At 36.4% G+C, this 16,097-nt stretch overlaps 1 protein-coding gene across 1 annotated transcript in view; it reads left to right on the top strand.

The window, feature by feature from the left end:
* The window catches only part of PTPRN2 (protein tyrosine phosphatase receptor type N2), a 668,183-nt gene that overhangs the window by 164,659 nt on the left and 487,427 nt on the right, over nucleotides 1-16,097 (top strand). The window contains exon 3 of the mRNA XM_086741882.1: nucleotides 4,456-4,569. Coding sequence (XP_086598008.1) covers nucleotides 4,456-4,569 — 114 coding nt within the window. The remainder of the gene's footprint in view (nucleotides 1-4,455; nucleotides 4,570-16,097) is intronic.

Below are 16,097 nucleotides of genomic sequence, written 5' to 3'. Positions count from 1 at the left end.
GCAAAACTTACATTTTGTACAAAACTCTATAATTTTTTAACAGTTGTCAGATTATTAGGGCAAGGAAGCTGAAGCATTGATCAACCCATGTAGGTGAACGCTGTCGCTGTCTGGAGAGCCACTTCCTTTCTGGCTGCTGCAGGAAGTTTGAAGAGCAGAAGAACTGGATGCTTCAAAGCATCTGCTTGAAGGCTCCTTTGCAAAGGTCACTTGTCAGCATCATGTGAAAATTTCTCTGCATGTAGGTCTAAATAATTAATTACTGCAGAACACAGTTGTTTAATTTACATCTATCAAGCTTTCATCAGCCTGCAAACAAATTCCAGTGTCTCTACCAGCTTTTAACAAAATACACTCACAGGAACTCATTCCTTTTTTTCCCAGTACAATTCAAAACTGTGCCGGGTTTTGTATACTTATCTTAGCTTCGATTGTCAAATTAGCCATACTTAGTGATTCCAGGATGGGACATGTTTCTCTAGACAAGGACAGCTTGTTATACACTGGGATTTTTTTTTGTATGAAACGCTACTTGAAAAGAATTGAATGAATCAGCCTACAAATAGTCTTGCCTTAAGGTGAAGGTGGTCACTCAGTGCAAGCTTCCAAAGACTTTTTGGTACCTGGCACAATCAACTCTTCAAAATTATTTCAAACTATAGGTTTTTTTTCTCTCCTCTTACATAATTCAGTACCTAGATGTCAGTCAGGAATGTAATGTGGTGCTTCCTTCCTCAGCAGGTAATAGAGGGCATAAAAATCCTTTAATTCATGGTAAATGGGCAATAATAATGAATTAAGATGAGAGTTTTATGTTTGCTTCTAAACCTCTCTAAAAACTCACCTTTCCAGAACTTTTGTTTTGACTTGTTCACTGTTTAATCTATCAATTGCAATTTATTTCACTAGAAGTTGATAAATATTCAGTGTAAATACATATACCATGCTCCAGGGTGTTGACTTTAATGAAGGAGGCTCATCTGCCACTATATGAGATCTTCTTGTGCACCTGGGTTACGTTAAATTTGTATCTTTTAATCTTAGCATCTAATTTTGTAATATATATTTGTCAAAATTCAAGATTTTAAATAGCAACTAGTAAAAATTTATGCCTGCATATTTTCTCAAATATTCAAATATATAAAGAATCATCTCACTTGTCTCCTTGGGTATATTATGCTTCTGTTTTAGTCTTTTCTTTGGAAACAAACGTAGAAGCCGTCTAAAAGTCAACATTACCATACTGTTAACGCAGATGTTTCCAGGTCTAAGTATAACTTATAAGATATTACTATGGAAATTTCAGATACTACTTTTTGCTAACTGTTAGCAAATGATAGCACTTTAATAGCAACCATATGCGTATATTGATCGGTTGTCTCAACCTTCTCTCATTCTGGGCATGTGTAAAGAACAGATGTCTTTTGCATATTACGTTCCTTCTCAGAGTACAATTTTAATCAAAGTTCAGCATGAACACACTCTTCACGTCTATAGGCATACAGGACTTTTCCTTGGATAGCAATTATTAAAGCATCCCTCATGCTTTGAACTTCCTCTACCATATGACATTTACTGTAAAATCTGCGAGCTTCTTCATTTTCCTTTTTTGCTTCATCTCAGCTTTGGGCAGTTTGCTCACTGGAGGCTGTTGGAGGTCAAACGGTCGCATGACTGGGAGCTTGGACACCGATATACTGCAACAGCCCCAGATCACCCTGCACTGGATGTGGGTGCAGCTGGTCTCAAAAGACACACTATGTATGTACTCACTGTAAAGATCACAGTGTTTTTGGATAGCCCATGTCAGACTAGACTGGTCAGTTTTTAAACATTAGCTGTAATTTATGCAAAAATGATAATTGTGCTGGACCGAAGTTATTTCTGAATTTGGGCTACAGCTGCCAAACAGATTTATTGAAGAGAAAAAGAGGGGGAACTTTTACCAATTTTTTTTTTTTTTTTTTTTTTCATAAAATCACTCTTCCTTGCCTTTTTTTCCTGCACAATCTATGTAATTATAAGAAGGTTTAATTAAAAGCTACCCTGAAAATTGAACACTCAAACTCAGTTTAATTTTTTAGGTTTTAAATCTTGACACAGAAACCCTGCAATGAAATTAAAAAAATTAAAAAGAAAAACCCAAACAAATCAACCACAACCCCAAACTGCCCAAACAAATAGAAAAACCTAGGAAAAGTCTACTTTTTTTTTAAAAAAAAACCTACTGAACTGAACTATGAAATCTACTATTTGCACAACTCCAGTCCAACTGTAATCCCCGTTATAAAACCCCTCTGTATTTTAGAGATGGTATTTGCCAATGGCTCCTTGGGGCATACTGCTCCTTCTCAGCTCTCCCAGTCCTGCATTTAGCAGAGCAGAGTGCTATTTGTGGTTGCAGCCTCCTCAGAGCTTATTATGCCCATATTTCAAGTACAAAAGCCAAAATAACTTGCAGTTTCTCCCTAAGCAGTCCCAGTGTTTTTGGATAGGTTGTATAATGCAGCTCAGACTCATATGCTAATTGTTAATTTTAGAATTTAAATAGGTTTTGTTCTATTGAAGGCAGCAGGCTAAAGGTTTCTGAAAACGTTGGTTTTGGAAAAAAAAAGATTAGATCTCTTTTAGAGTTGTGAGCGAATTACCTTTTGCATCCATAGACATATCTTTAAATTATACTTAATACAAAAATCTTTAATTTGTGCTGAATGTGTATGCTTTTCTGGACTCTAAAATAAGGTTATAATTATTTTTAACGTCTGTTATCTTTAAAAAGTCATGGAATATTAGTTGTTTCTATAAACATAGCTTTTATCCTAATTATTTGTAGCCAGTAATGGTGGTATTCTAAAGCAGAGCTGGATATTGCAAATTACATTTCATTTTCAACGATCTTGTTCTTAAATGCTGAAATATTATTCTATTTTCTGAACCTGGACCTTACTTATTCCTGTTATCCACCAATTTACAAGTGAGTGATATTTGTATACTTTGCTTATTTCCAACTGCAAGGGGTTTTTAAACTGAGATGAGTATTTTAATCTGCTTTAGGCTTTTTTAATACGCGATATGGCAGAAAAACAAACCAGATCTGTGTATGCAGTTTATAAATTAAAGCTATTTTCCAATAACAAAATTAGACTCAGAGGTAAGCTGTTAATTTGGATTAACTTAATTTGGCAGTTTTAAGTGACAGGAGGATTGGAAAGGCAAAGAAAGCAAAAGCTGGCTAATTTCAATGAGGTATTTGTGGTTAACAGTGAAGGCTAATAATGCCCTTCTTCTGCATCCTGGGTTGGTTTATTTTCTTTTATGCCATTATTTGTGTTTAGTGAACAGCTGGGCCAGTAGTTCCCATTTGTGGTCTCTTAGCTGTGTGAAGTAGCAGAGAAAGTAATGGACATTTGCAAATTAATACTTACCGTTATTTTCCGTTAATCTGATCTAGCTGTCCTTTTTGAGCATAGATGTAATATCAGAGCAGAAGTAATTACTGTGTTAAAACTAGTACTGCAGTAGAATATTTTGCTAATTGAACTTGTTGCATTTAAATTGCCTTCTTTGGATCACTATATAGAAGAGAACTGTTTTGAACAATAAATGAAACCACTTTCTTTCTCAGAGGCCCAGAATTGCAGATGGTCAGATTGTATGTGAAGCACCTAGGCTCTGAATTAGTCTTTTGTATGAAAGAGAGAAAGGTAATTTGAATGTTTGAACTCCCTGTTCCTCCCACACATATACAGGAAGCTTGTCTCAAAATGAACAATTCTCTAAATAAAGTCTAATAAGAAGCTAAATTAATTAGAAGGTGTGATTTGAAAAGACATTGATGAGAAGAGTCTGTCATTTTAGACAAATGGAATGGAGCTAAATAAATTAGGCCGCATTAATATCTCATTGTTCTGTGAGCAGCTTTCTTTTATTGCATTCATTAGAGGGTACTTCTTGAAATGAGCCTTTGCTAGCCATTACGGATTTGGTTCTCATTTACCAATGCCTAACACACAGCTCCTGCATTAAAAATTTTTCAGCAAATCCTCATAGTTTCTGCAAATTAAAATTTATATTTCGGGATGCTACACTTTTCATCTGCAACATAGTAGGCGCTGAACATTAATTTTTTTTCCCCACTGAATTGTCAGTAAAGAAGTCTTGCATCAAAAGGTTTGGGAGGCAGAAGTCTGAAATGACTTTATAAAATAAAGTGTTTGCATAACTTTTACAATAGAATTTTCCTCCAACTAATATTCTTTCCAGTATTTATTTATTTGGGTAGAAAATACCATGTCTCAGGACTTCAGTAGTCCTTTGATAGCTTTTTAAAGTGTCTTCTAAAAGGTTTCTTCAGTATATAATTAGGATACATTGGAAATGCGCATCTCATCGTGCCTTTCTTCCTCTCAGAAAATGAAATGTATCTTTTTCCTTTTCTTTTTCTCTCTCCTGCAGATGGGATATTTGGGAGATGTCAGCGAGTGCCAGTAACAGACGTCTATAAATACGACATTTCACCCCCTGTTCTTCGGCGCCTAAGGATCATCCTGGAGCAGCTCTTACACAAAGGTATAGTAAAAACTCCAGAGTAGGGTTAGTTGCATAGGAGGTCACAATTATTTTGTGCTCCCTCTGAGGTGACGTCTTCATCATTTTTTGAACACAGTGTGTTTCAGGCTCAGTAGTGCAGGCTTTATAAAAGTAAAAACCCTTCCGACTCGCTGAATCTGCCATAAGGACTTGGTGAAGCAATTTCAGGAGAGGTGCTTCCTCCCTGCATAGTGCGTATCTGACTGACACTCTATACAATAAAATTTTAGCATCTCTGAATGATAGTGCCATATAAATAAATCAGCAGAAAAGTAATTTGCCATATATACTTCTTCACCACAGCATATTTCAGGGTGCATGGGCAGAAAACACATAACTTCTAACGAGCTAGAAACAGTGCTTAACTTTCTAATTAATTCAGATAAGTAGAACTACTATGATTTCATTACAAGCTGTATCTACTGTGTTCCTTGTAATTTTTATTCAGCTTTCTGTGTTCTTTCCAAAGCCAGAAAGGACGTTCTAGCTTCTGAATGTTATAACTTGAGCTACCAAATCAAAACTTGGATAAGGTGAAAGCCAATAAGGTGAACAAACTTTTTAGGTGCTAATACATGAAATATACCTGTGTTGTAGACAGCCACAGGACAAAGAAAACGTTTTAATCTAAATTGTTCCAAGAGGTTTGTTGAAATGGTTAATTTTGCACTTGCATCGTGTGTGTGGGTGTTTGTTCCTAAATATTTTCCAGTTACAATCTCTATTACAAACTAGTAATATTGTATTAGCATGATGCTAGTTTAATTATGAGGGGAAAAAAAGATTTCTTGGAAGTTCATGATGATACATAGAGGCTGAATTTCTAGTTTGGAAACCACTGACTTACAGGATTCAAAAAAATTTCGAAGGATTTATTTCCTGTTAAGCAGCCCATCCAAACAAAGCTAACTCAGCAAAACTTGATTGTACTAAGTCCTGGCTGATTAACAGTTACCTGTGAATAGTACTTGTGGCTCTTTTACTTGTCATTTTCTAAAGTTATGCAAGCAAATTTATGAAAATACTATTTCATCAGGGCAATATTGTAGGAGCGGAAAAGCCAGTATCTGCTCTCTGAATATAGTTAAGAACAAGGGACAAATTCATTGCTCTAAGACACCTAAATTGGTATCTAAATTGATCACGCTTGCATGGATAGCCGGCACTCATTTACATTGCCTGAATGTTGGTGATGAGTTCTACGTAAAGATTCTTCCATGGGTGAGGAGGTCAGAGGTGAGAGAACTTCAGGAGACCCGTGCCCTTCTGGAGGGGCACATACAGAGGCTGATGGGATACCCCAGGCCATTTCAAATGATGCTTACCTGTCTCCATCTCTCTGACAACCATAAGATTTGGGTTAGTTCAACTGAATTAATGTGACTTCCCCCTACTAAGTGCTTCTCTGATCAATAAACTACCCTTCCCTAGAATCTCTGTTGTCAGAAACCCAACTCTCTGGATGTATCTGCTGTGACAAACTACAATATATTTATTTTAAGGGAACTTGGGCCTTGAAATTTGGACTTGTCTCATGTTTTTTCATAGCAAGAGAATGAGAAGGAACACATAGATTGAAACCATGGCGGAGAATGAAAGTACTTCTGCTTTTATCTTTCCTTTCTCATGACACTTAGAGGTGCATAGGCAAATGTGTATATGCTTTGAACCGATATAAAACTTTTACAGGCAGCTTTTGTGGCCTGTGGGTATCCCAGTGATGAGAATCTTAAATATATCTGTAAAAGATAACAGAATGCTAGAATGCCCTTGTTCAAATGACTGATCTGATAAAATAACCTTTTTTTTTTTTTTTTTTTTTTTTCTTCTTCACTCTTAGTATCCCTGGCAAATTCTGAAGTGTTTACTGAGGACAGAAATACAGAAGGAGTAGAATCAATGCAGGCTATCAGATAAATGGATTACTGACATCAAGTTGCTGTTTGCTGGGGCTATCAGATGTAACACATCCAGCCCTTTGGTCATGTTCATTGGCTGTGATGGTCACTTACACATTTAATGCTGTTCTGCAAATTGTGTGCAAAACATTATGTCCATTTCTGCAGTATAGATAAGCCAGACATTGTCAAGCCCACAAAAATTTTCAGGTAACATCAAGAAAGGGCTTCATTTTTTCAGAGGTCTTGTTTCCTTTATCAAGTAATATCCAGTTCTTCTTTCCACAAGAGTACTGGCTAGCTCTACTGGGTGATGCCCGGCTTCCCTGGAAGCAATGGAGGACAGCATCTGTTCTCTCCTTTTTGTAAAAAGCAAGACAAATTTCCTTGGAAGACTATATAGTAGGTCCCATGATGAGTAAAACTTTTAATAATGTCTATATGGAACACTTTCTATTTTTATTAGCTGTATGGAGCTTATTAACCCGAGTGGTTTTCTAGGTTCTTATTTACTTACTTTTCTAATATGACTTGGCTTTTCTTTTTTTTTTTGTTTCCTTCCTGATGTCTTCTTACAGTATTAATCTCTCTTTTTTTTTTCTAGCAAAACTCTGTTGACATCTATTTCCATAGAGTTAAAAAAAAGTCCGGAGAAAGCCTTGTAAAATTTACAATCTCTTTCTTTCTGATTTGATGATCACTTCTAAATGATGCCTATATTTGAATCAAGGTCCACATGGAAGATTGTATGACCATGTACTGTAAAACAAAGGGCCACATGACATGAATAGCAAATATCATTTGTGATTCTGCCAGCTTGAAATGTTTACTACAATAGGGAAGCATACAACAGAAGCTCAGATGAGTGACACACTTGATGATAATCTGTTTAATAAAGGACTTGGACTAAAATTGAGTTCAGGTTTCATAATGATATAGTTTTTATGTCTTCTTTACACATTGAGTCTTTGTCTACAGTATCTACTAGTAGATTAATGATAGAAATGAATGCCTTGGAATATTAGTTTCCTACAAAGAAATGATCTGTTAGCATTCAAATACCCTTGTTCATCGCATTTTCACTCACGTTGTCCTTGAGTCAGTCAAATCTTTCAAAATACCCTTCATGAAGAAGATTCTCTGAAGATTCAGTTTTTATAAATGTGACTATCTATCTGGGAAAAGCCCTTCTCACAGTTGCTGAAACATGATGAATCACTTTCTGAAATTGGTAGTGCTATAATTTATAATTTCTGGGGAGCTGAAACATTTCTCATTGTCTGATAAAAAGAACAATCAAAAAGATACTGTTTAGATAGGACTGCATCATTGGAGAAGGGGAATGGAGGAAGTATCAGCGTAGAGCGGTGAGTGAGTAGTGCCTGACGGAAATGGAAATACTTATCCTTATGGTTCCTCTTCTGCATCCTCATTTCAGCTTGGGAGAAGATACTTCTTGGAATATACCATGAGTGATAAAACATCTATACACTTCCCTGTTTGAGCTAAAATGCATAAAATACTTTTTGTACTTAAATGGATTAAATAGATTATAAAATGTTTTATTTTCTTCTTGTCCCAACAATATCATCAGGAAGGTAAAGTGATCGCATCACTAAGATTTTTAGCAAAAGAGTTTTATTGTGGAAACATAGCTTCACACTGATGGTTGACCTATCAGACTAGAAGCATGGAAAATGAGATGGGAGGACTAATCATGATACATTACAACTCAAGCGTGTATGCCTAAGTAGTACTTGAAATATCAGCATAAGCAATAATAAAAGAGAACAGTAGAGTTTCTCAACTTGCTTACTCCAAGAAGGGTTTACATTTATGTCATAGAATAGTTTCTAACCAGCAGTTCAGACTAGCTGTAGCATGGTGCTAACTCTGGAAGTGCAGCTGCCATAGCAATGAGTATTACTAGAAGAAAAAGCTTAGAGGTGAAGCCTGGAGGACACACATTTTAAAGGCATCAGAACAAGGGTATTTGCTCAGGGTCACAACAAATGCCCGTCTGACTTAGGATTCTGCTTCTAGGAGTGGCTACTATGTGTGTTTAGGGAAAATTGTAAGGCAGGTTCAAGCATATAGAAGCATTTCACAGCGTTGGTTCCTTCTCAGTATTATGTGTTTGATGGCATATGGCTTTTCTAAGCTAGAAGTCTTATTTTTCTTTGCTTTATGCCCGGTGGACGCTGTTTCTGGCACAGTTTGATAGGACACTGTGTATTAGAAACGAAGCGTGATAGACTAATAATCAGAAGTTTAGCTTCTGTCTTCTGTTTTACTTAAATTTTAACTAAATTGCAGCTGTTGTCCCTTGACTGCAGGAACTGTGCAGCATGATATTAGAAAAGCAGATGAGATAAATGTTTTTTGTTTTGTTTATGTAAGTTGGAGTCATTACTGAATGATTCCTGAATATGCTTGTTGCTACTTAATTTTTGCTGTAACAACATATTGTTCTAAACTTTACCTTCAAGGAAAGCAATTTCTTTTACACTATTATGACGAAAGTCCTGCTTAAGGTATTGAAATATCAACAGTGTTATTAGGAGAACGAAAGAGAGTAGCATACACTTTTAAATTAATTTAACTAAATTCAACAAGATATTTTTCAGAGACTCATGGGCTGTGGATATAGGCAACAGATTTACAGACTATTTGAAAAAAAATATAACTTTTTTTTCCTCATTTGTCTTCTGTGCAACCCAGGAAGGTCTTGACGGGGAGGAAAAAAAAAATTTGTTCTAAATTGGACTAGTCCATTGGGGTTGGACTAGATGACCTTTGAAGGTCCCTTCCAACCCTAACCATTCTATGATTATATTCTACGATTCGATGAAATTAATTTTAACCAGTTAAATGTAAGGTGATAAATATAACTTTGCTAGAACTGATTTTATATTCTTACAGCAAATTTGTTTTAAAAACTAAAATGATTTACAATCAGTTAACTTGAAAATTGAAATGAATGTGTCTTGTCATGTGCAGCTTGTGAATTATGAAAGGGTTGCTAAATATTTTAGTCAGGACTATTTTTCAAGGCAAAGTATCATTTCCTGCAACAAAGGTAATGGACTTGAAAGTAAACCTTTATGAGCTCACTTTTGAAGTAAACTTAAAAGAAATAATGCAGTTCTTGCACATATTTGCAAGGTGATTATCACATCATTATGGAGGTATATAGAAAGCTGAAAACAAGAGAGGTAGGAGAAAGTAGGTTTTTCTTTAAATTCAAATATTGGTATAAAGGAAAGCAAACTCTTCTTTTGGCCTTCAGGAAAAAAAAAATATAATTTTACTTGAATAGAGCAGTGCGTTTACATCAAATTTCCAAGGCATTAGCTTGTTCCAGACATCTGTGTACTTAACAAATTCTTCTCGTAGATGGCTGCTGAAGCCAGGAATTGAAGCCTAAGCCCCATGGCATGCTACACTGCAGGAACTCAGCTGGGACTGGACGTATTTACCTTCTGATATCACTGTCACGCTGCCTTACCTTTTGGCTCAATGGACAGTAACGCACTGAAAAGGCTGCAAAATATTCCTTGCCTTTGTTAAATGCTAAAGCACCACTGATCTTTTTTGGTCTTCAAAATCTAAGTAGAACTTTGGAAAACTAAGAATGAGTTTCAGAAAAAGGAAGAATTTTTATTTTATAAAGCAACAGAAGGAATACACTTTGAAATCCCTTTTTGAACACCTGCATTAGCTCACATATGTTGCACAGCACAGAACAAAAATAGTTATTTTTCTATTTAGTTCCTTCTATGACTGCTCTGCTTAGCAGACATAATTTGATATGCATTGACTTTGTCTTTGCCTTGTAAGACATTTATGAAAAATGTTCTTTCCAGGAAATTGGTATTTACAAAGAATGTATTTACATTACAAAAACTGATTATAGGAGCAAAGCCAATTCTATGTATGATGAGGAAGATATGTAAAAGTACGGAAGAAAACTTGAAAATATATTTTTAGTTTTGTCTGCATTTGTAACACTGTAGTATAAAGCTTTTTGATTTTGCATCATTTGAATATTGTTTTTTTGGAAGATAGGTATGTCAACCCAGTAGCATCATATTCCTTGTGTTTAAAAAGAATGACCAATCAGAGATTTTACTTGTATTTTGTTAAAAGAACACATTAAGTAATACGTTTGATAGAAAGGAGAAAAGGTCTGCATGTCTCCTTTGTGTCGTGTTTCTGTCAGCTAGCAGTGACAATTGCCAACTGGGATCAGAATGTATGAAATTCTTTGTGGCCCAGGTAACTTTACAGCTCTTCTTCCAAAGGAAACACAGAAATCAGTTGTAATATAATGAAAATATCAAGGGCTGTTCATCAATTCCTGCCTTACCTCCTTTGTTTTGAAGATCTCTGTGGCACCTCATGGATTTTCACCTCTGCATTAATGCTTAGTCTTTTCCATGAAGGTCTCCGTGCTGGCTCTTCCAGTCTGTTCTCCTTCTGATCTTTGAAATTTCGAGACCATCTCTATTTCTTCCTCCTGTTGAAGAAACTAAAGATGTCTCTTCTTATTCCCGTCAGACTTCACTGGGCAAGCTTGCAGGCCTCCTCTGGATGGCCTTGTTCTCAGCAATAGACTGAGAAACAGCTCAACAGCAGAAAGTCTTTGTATTTGGGTTTTTCATTAGCATGCTGCCCTTTTAATGATGTCACATATGGCTCTGAACTTCATTCTTATTCTCTCGGATCATTCTTTAAAAAATTTAACAGCTTCCACAGGACCATTGGATGGGCGTACACTGGGCTTGAAGTGATATGGGTGCATAATATGTTTTTAAAACACACTTGAAAACACAGCAGTCAAAGTGCAGTTTATTATCAATTGTTCCCACACTTGGAATGTCAGTAAATATAAATTAAAGCATCAGATTACTTCTTTAGCTGCTGTATTCGCTAATAAAGCTACTTCTGGAAAATGAACAACAGTATAGCATATCCAAACTAATCATGCCATTTTGTACTATTAATCTATAATTATAGGACATTTAAATATTCAACATAAGACTGGTTTTTATCCTTGCACTACCAGTGTTTTCATCCTTATTTGTTTATTACTAGGGAATTTGTTTTCCTTTTCTATTTCTATATTCATTACATTTCTTTGTTTACTGATTTTGTCTCTATCCATATTGCCTCAAGTTCTTTTAAGGTATCAACTCCTTATGATACCTGATGTTTGACATATTTTTAGCTTTATAGTAGATATACTAAAGTCTGAAACATTTAAACTTACTTTTTCAAAATCACAGTTTTAGTCGTATTCATACAAAACCTGTAAGTGGATCATGTCCCCCACAGTACCTTGTGGTATGATGGAAGCTTTACCTTGTTTTGGAAACCAGTATGAATTGCCACAAAGGTTATTTTTTCCCTTTGCTATACAGAATATATATGCGTATACAAACACTTCTTTTGCTGAAGATGTTTTAATTCTTTATCTTACGGCTTTGTCAGAATTCTTCTGACAAATGCACCGGTTTCCTGCAATGACTTGCGTGATATTAAATCTCTTAAAATTCCACTTATGTTTACTTTCATGCTGATCCTTAGAATATACTCACTGTATTTCATAAGTTTCTCCTTCTGTTTTGTTTTGCCTGTACATATGTGTATGGTCATGGGTAGACAGTGCAGTTCACAACAATAAAATCGTACTTTCCCTCCAATACTTCTCCATTGCTGAGTTTATCTTTTGCAGCTTCTCACAATCTTAAAATTGCAAAAAGGACTTTCCACCTCTTTTGAGTCTTTTATTCCTATAAACACAGGGTGTTTTTTAGATGAGTCTCCATTGAGACCTGTTAGTTTATGTCCTTCATGGTAAAATTGAATGGTAAAAATGACTTAATATTAGCCATTACTACAAAAAAAAAAAACAAAAAAAAAAACAAAACCAAACTGTAAAAAAACCCCTCCTAAATCAAAACTCTACATGATCGAAAGGTCAGTTATTTTGTTCAGCCACACATCTTTTCTTTTTGCAACTCTTCATGAGGTAGGCCTGTTTCTCTGTAAAGTTCCTGCTTTCCCATTTGAGCAGCAGGGTAAATATACAAGCAATATACAATTTACAAACAAAAAGACACTTTCTTTCATCTCCTATTTTTTCTGCCCCCCAAATGTTAGCTGAAAGTGCAGCACTTCCCTGCCTCTGTGCAGCCTCCCTGCTGTTACCCTGGGCAGAAGCAGCCCGCAGGCAATTTGTTCCTCTGCAGAGACCTGAGCTGGTCACTCAACATACAGAGACCTCCTGAATCTTTGCTTCACTTTTCTCTGGGGTAGATGCTAGACAGCATCCTAAATGTCAGATTCATGACCTCTCCATCTCCTCCAGGTTGCTTGCTGCGCCCACAAACTCTTCTTCTATATGGTATGTTCATGGAGTGCCAGCAACCTCTTCTTGGTGCAATATGCTTGTGCTGTGACCCCTTGGGCCTCTTCCCCTCAATCTCCTCTTGGTACCTTCTGTAGTTTTTCTTCTAAAAAAGGCAAAATTCTAGAGGTTTAGACTTTTCCTCTTTAAAGAATAATAGTTAGTCTCTTTAAGCAATATTTGATAGTCATCATCCATAAATTTCTGACCTGATAGGCTTATTATCATAGAATGATAGGATGGTTAGAGTTGGAAGGGACCTTCAAAGGTCATCTAGTCCAACCCCCCTGCAAGGAGCAGGGACATCCCCGACTAGATCAGGTTGCTCAGAGCCTCATCCAGCCTGGCCTTGAACGTTTCCAGGGATGGGGCATCCACCACCTCTCTGGGCAACCTGTTCCAGTGTTTTATAACTCGCATTGTAAAAAATTTTTTCCTAATATCCAATCTAAATCTATCTCCCTCTATTTTAAAACCATTACTCCTCATCCTATCACAACAGGCCCTACTGAACAGCCTCTCACCATCTTTCTTGTAGGTCCCCTTGAGGCACTGGAAGACTGCTATCAGGTCTCCCCGGAGCCTCCTCTTCTCCAGGCTGAACAGCCCCAACTCTCTCAGCCTGTCCTCATAGGACAGGTGCTCCAGCCCTCTTATCATCTTCGTGGCCCTCCTGTGGAGGATTTGTTTATCCAAATTTCAGAAAGAACTCTACATATACTAACTTTAATGATTATCACCAATTACTGAAAGTACTTGCAAAGGTCAGTGCTATGTGACTTGGGCCAGTCAGTCCCAGTGGAAAAAGAAACAGGGATTAAAAAATTCATTAGGTTTAAAATTGTTCACCTAAACACTTCATAAAATATTTATGAATAGTGAATACTTTACAGAAGTCAGAATTGCATTGGAAACAATTTATAAATAGAAGAAGGGTTAAACTCACCACCTAATGAAATCCTAATGAATAAGTCAATCAGCCCTACATTGGAAGAAAAATGCATTATCTTATGTTTTGAGTTATAGCTCCGACATTACCACCAATCTTCATTTGAAAATCTCTGCAAGATTGGACATAAGCACGTGTTTGCATATATGTGGGAGAGATGACAATAAAATATTCTTCCCTTTCCTTCCATCAAAGTGAACTTTGTTCGGACACTGCCTGCAGGGTTGAACACAGAGGGCAGTGAATGCCAAGAGAGGAATACACTGATCTAAAATTTAAAATTAAAGTGTTCATCAACATTGAAAACTTCTTAGTACCATCTTATTAACCTGTGAGATAATTCCACCAGTCAATAAATAAAAATGGAATGTGGCCTCAGTGTGAGTTGCCTAAAATGGGAGAATTTTCTTTAAGCTGCGAATAACATTAGAAAGAATGAATACCGAATTCAATTCAGAAAGGAGGAAAGTACGCTTAAACCCATCTCGATGGAACTCAGCTTTTTCTCCCTTGTGGGCAGTGCAAAACCTGTCTACTTTTAAATTTTAATTAAAACTTAGATTAGTTATGATCATCTAATCTTTCCTTTGCACTGCAGTGTTTGATCGCTATGTATAAGTATCCAAAGTTTAATCTACTTCTGGTCTCCCTAGATTTGACAGTCTAATTAAGTGCTCAAATCTAGGACTTAATATATAAGAAATCCCACTTCATGTTTTGGTAAGATTTTAGATAAAATTGGTCACTTACCTGTTCTGCTGAAAGATTTCTGAATAATTTTATTGTTTCATCTTTACTACTGCATTAATCTGCTTTAGGAACCAACAGATTTCCTTCCAACATTATGCTAAAAAAAATTATTTGAAAGCTCAGCCAAGCATTGATAGTAAAGCATTACTGACATCCTACTGGGTTGTCCTAAAGACATACTTTCAGTATCAACAATAGCATATAAAAATATGTGGACATACAAACATTGGCTTTAAAACTAGTGGCTCATTGTTTATAAAATCCACTCTACTTTTCTCCATAGGGAGTGGTGACATAACGACATGTGCAAACATCTCTTTGTTATTTCTTGCACATGACCTTGTCCTTCTCCCTGTTGACCTGTTCTTCAGTTTTCTTCTGTATAGGATTCTGCCCTTCACCCGAGTTACTGGTGACTAATTTTTCTCCTTTGAACTTTGGGAAGAGGTGACAGTAATCTCTTATTCTTGCACTAGCAGCTAACTGTCATAAAGTCTACTATCTCCTCTTAAAGAAGCAGATTTTTTTTTTTCCTTATGCAATGGCACTCAGCGTGTACAGAGGCAAGTGATCCACATTCTGGTAAGGCCAGCACGTACTATATGGATGGAGATTGCTCTTAACAACTTTGTTGATGGTAGGCTTAAATTTGTTCTACAGGGGTCTGTCTCAACTCTAAAAAAAATTTAAGAGGTTGCGAATTTGCAAAACTGTTAATTCTCCACCTCCCTCACTTAGTCCCCACCCCATCCTTAACAACAGTTAGTCGCAAGACAGTGCTTCAAACACTCTGCCACCTTGCGTTGTTGACTCTGCTGTTGCTGAACGGAAAATGTGTGCTCCAATTGTGTGGATGGCATCCATCTCACATGGTCGTGAGTCTACAGCCTCTGTCTACCGGGGCTCTCCTTACAAACAGTGGAGAAACAGGTGCTTTGAGGGTGTGATTCACCTGTGTCATTTCAGACAACTGTAAGATGAAGTGAATCATATTCTACATTTCACTGACTGCATTGCTTAGCTCTCCATTGACGAGAGAGTCCATGGCAGATTGCCTCTGCTGTTTTGTTTAGTCACATGAATTTTGTCCTTTTTGTCTCTCTGAATGTAGTATTTAAGTTCAGCTATTTTCCAGGCTCTGCAGAGAGGTGTTTAGAGGAATTAAGTTGTACTTTAAGGATAAGTAGCTTCTGGTACAGCTTTAATAATCTTATGCAGACTGAACAGAACCTGAGAAACAATTTCAAATTCCTAATGCCAGGGTCACTGAAAAAAAACAATCAGCTTTGTTGCAGTTTGCCCTGGCTCATATTCTTGCAACATTTTAATTATTTTTCTGAAATCCTCTGGTATTCATCAGTTATCCACGTATCAGCGTAAACTAATAGGTGCTCAAATTCTGACCTTTGTTGAATAGCTAGGTACTCAGGCAATTTCTAGTCCTGCTGTGTTATTTTGGCACAATTTTTTTTTTTGTGCAACTATTCATGGTAAAATA

Source organism: Chlamydotis macqueenii, chromosome 2 (assembly GCF_036417535.1).
Source record: "Chlamydotis macqueenii isolate bChlMac1 chromosome 2, bChlMac1.mat, whole genome shotgun sequence".
In the NCBI taxonomy this organism is placed as follows: Eukaryota; Metazoa; Chordata; class Aves; order Otidiformes; family Otididae; genus Chlamydotis; species Chlamydotis macqueenii.
Note: the sequence above shows the minus strand (reverse complement) of the source record. Positions and strands in the feature narration are given on the sequence as shown.